The sequence below is a fragment of the Aspergillus welwitschiae genome (assembly GCF_003344945.1).
Source record: "Aspergillus welwitschiae strain CBS 139.54b unplaced genomic scaffold BDQ94scaffold_236, whole genome shotgun sequence".
NCBI lineage: Eukaryota > Fungi > Ascomycota > Eurotiomycetes > Eurotiales > Aspergillaceae > Aspergillus > Aspergillus welwitschiae.
Genome location: NW_020798930.1, coordinates 245 through 3,722, shown reverse-complemented (window position 1 = coordinate 3,722; position 3,478 = coordinate 245). Strand labels below are relative to the sequence as shown.

The 3,478-nt window shown below is 52.6% G+C and overlaps 1 protein-coding gene across 1 annotated transcript; it reads right to left on the bottom strand.

The window, feature by feature from the left end:
- Positions 1-1,313: 1,313 nt before the first annotated feature.
- BDQ94DRAFT_180364 (uncharacterized protein) lies at positions 1,314-2,987 on the bottom strand (the record flags this gene model as incomplete). Its single annotated transcript, XM_026773604.1, has 4 exons — positions 1,314-1,458; positions 1,506-1,639; positions 1,722-1,855; positions 2,642-2,987. 4 exons carry the CDS (start codon positions 2,985-2,987, stop codon positions 1,314-1,316), a joined length of 759 nt encoding a protein of 252 aa, XP_026619157.1.
- Between the last annotated feature and the right edge of the window lie 491 nt (positions 2,988-3,478).

Genomic DNA, 3,478 nt, shown 5'->3' with positions numbered 1-3,478 from the left:
TAAATATTATTGCAAAAATATATTATACTTGATCCTTGACAAGCATTCCTTCTATCTCCTTGCTTCCTAGTGCATAAACAAACAAATATTGCCTGCAGTCTCAAGTCTCAAGTCGTTTGATACAGTGGTGTCTACACCCCTAGCCTGGTTACTTGTTTTGCTCATGTTATCGACGTGCTGAGCAGGCTCTTGTGCTAGCGAGAAAATCACAATATTGAGTATTTGACCAGCCCTCCCCAGCCCCCTACAATACCACCCACCAAAAGCAATCCAGTCAGACATCCGGGGGCATCAATGTCATGGCTAGCAGTGGGGTGGTTCGAGAGCCCCGCAGTACTTAAGACTTCCGTGGTCAACATTGCCAACGAGATTGACCCCACCTTTGACTACCGTGACCCTTTCATCGCAGAACTTGGAAGACGATGACGTGCCTCCAAGTCAAAGCAAGATCCTAGCACTGCCAGGCGAGCAGGCTATAGCCGTGCTGCCGCTGACGCTAGATGCAATCAGTATACGGTCTTGTGATCGAACCGATGTTAGTGGCCGAAAGAGTGTCCTAGAAAGCAGCAATCTAGCTCCCGAACCAAGGTAGTTCAACAGAGAGGTGCTGCGACTGCTTTCATCGTATCTTGCGGACACGTCGAGATATCGACACGTTCGGCACCATGTGCACAGCAAAGGTGCTGCATTCGTCCGGCGTCAATTGAAAATCATGCGCCAATGCGTCAGCGAAGCACTCCGAGCGTCACATGGATCAGTCACTGGTACGGAATTTGTGCGTTTGGTACTGCAACGTCATCCATATTATGGTCAGACTACGGTCGCAGCAGCCCTCCTGAGACAGCTGATTCCTGGATTACTACGATGCCTCGCCCAGCTTAATCGCCCAGGCCTACTGAACATTGCGACAACGGTCATTAGACACTGGGTCACCCAGAAGGATCTATCAAAGCTATCGGTGAATGACTACGACTATGCAATGTCACTGCCGGACCGCGGTGTTGTCCATGTCGAGGTGGACAACATCAGGAGATCTGAAGAATGGTCGAGAGTCGTCAATCCATTACTCCCGCTCTAGCAATCTCCAAATACATCGAATACATTGTGCGTAGGTATGATGTGTGAAACTCTTGTGATTTAGTATCTCTCCTTTGCATGGGTACACACCGCGTAGCTCCCCATCGCTTCTACTGAGGAGCGCTGGTGCCTTCGTCCGCTTGGACGAGCACCGCGGACATAACCGCGACAATCTCGTTCTGCATCGGTACGTCCGCACCGCCCGCTGCGGGTGCCTCCGTCATCTGGGAATCCTCCTACTTCTCAAACATTTCAATCACACCATCCCACATTTTTTGGATCGCGTCTCGAAACCGGCCGATGCGGGCGTCCGCGTCCCGGCAGCGACGGCCCATTTGGGCTTGTTCCTCGACAAGGGTGGCGTGGACGACCTGCAACTGACTGTTTTCTTCTCAAGGCGCGAGCTCTCGGCATGCTTCGCAACATACGATTCCCAGAGGCGCCAGTAGCGAGCCACCAGTCGTGCCGCTTGCTCTGTCAGGACTGGGGTTTGGTTATCCAGTTGTTGCAAGCCGCGAATCAGGGGCCGGAACGCCTCGGCGGTCGAGCTGATGGAAGCAAACTATTCATCTTTTGCCAGCGGTCCTCTGGGGAGTGGCGGTGTCATAGCCTGGGAATTGTCAGCTCCCGCCAGTAGCTTAAACATATGCTTCGTGCGAGGATGAACGTAACTGTGACGGCCGCTGGCAGGGCTCAACAGGCTTGGATATCCTGTCGTTGTCACGGTGTCCCAGGCCTGGTCCCGCCCAGTCCTCGCGCTTGCGCTTGACTGGCCGTCCTTGTTCGTTGCAATGGCTCATTTTGTTTGGTGATGCTTTTGCTGGAATGGAAGAGTGGTCGTGGATACTTCTGGTCCCAGAATTCGATGCGGGGGCTCCTTTTATACGGTGAATATGATGGCGCACACTATGTAACTCAAACCCGTCTCACGTTCAAATAAATACATCTGGGGAGCTTGCTTTTGCCTGACCTTGGTCTCGGAATGCGATTCACCCACTATCCACTCAAAGCCCTCTATCGGGTTTCCCACCGTGAACGACGTTTCCGATTCCCGGTGCTCTGATCGATGATCATTTTGCCCATACCCTACAGCGCAGCTGCGGTCAAGTCAGGCGCAGGCAGTTGGCTCCACGACTGGCGGGCACAACGGCCACAAAAAACTTCTAAATTAACCTGGCCGTCGATGTCTGGCGGAGGATGCTAAGCTAAGGATATAGGGTTTGCGCGGTTCCCGCAAGATCTGTATGCTAACCAGGCCATGCGTTTTTGAGGCCCCCCGGCTTGGTCAAAAGTTCGTTTGGCACAAGCTTATTCTTGACTCCGGAGGCCTACAGCTGGCTGATCAACAGAAATCCCACGCGCTAAATGTAGCACGTATTGTCGACTGTTAGTCACAGGTTCCGCACAATATAAAGGCTGTGGTCAGGGAGGAGTACGGAACTTCTCGTTTTGCACGATCCTGTCGAGCACAGGGAGTCTCCTGGTCGAATCAAAGGATCTACGCACTAGACGGTGGATGTTGGGTACTATGAAGTGTCGCAACTGCTTCGGTCGGACACGATACCTGGGACTGCGACTACACGCTGCCGTGACCGAAAGTGGTCCACATAGCTCAGCGCAGCAGAGGCCGGCGCCAGAACTCCAGCTGACCCCACCTCCAGACCAAGCTGAGAATGATCGCAGTCGAAGGTCACTCGCTCCATCGCCCGAAATCCCACCTCGTCAGGTATCCAGCCAGGGCCAGGGTGATGATATGCAAGCAGAGAAAATCCAATCCGTCCCGTGTGTTGTGTCGTGCAGGTAATGACCACAACTCGCACTGCAAATTGGTTTGCCATCCTTCCAGCGCTGCGTGGATGATCGCCGCTAAATCCACCAGGGAACTGGCCTAATCGCACTGTTCTCTGCATCGAGTCTCAATTGCACACAAGAATACGGAAACTGTTTAAGATGAATCTTTTTTCTCGATACATGATGCTCTGACAGATCAGTGCGACCACTTACGATATTTCGCTTGGCATATGTCCAGCCTCCATATTCTGTCCTTAGGCTGGGGCTTGGCACCTTCGTTGGCGGACCAACTATAACTGCACCACTTTATATCGACCCGCCCGAAAGTGCATTCCATGTTCTGTTGTAGACAGATTGGCTTTCGAATCCTTACCCAGGAAGCTATTCCAGGGGCGGTTACCAAGTCTAGTTAGCTTATTCACATAGAGGCCAATACGGAAGCGCTGCGGACATTGATAATAAGGTTAGACTTTCGGGCTTAGGGTTCGAAAAGCCGTCTCAATAAGTACAATACAGAATGCTGTTGCGGGCGGGCCTGTACTTGAAACGCCTACTGACCAGCGGCGCGGTCCCACGAATCGCACACATCTTCGCCTTACCCATGCCCACG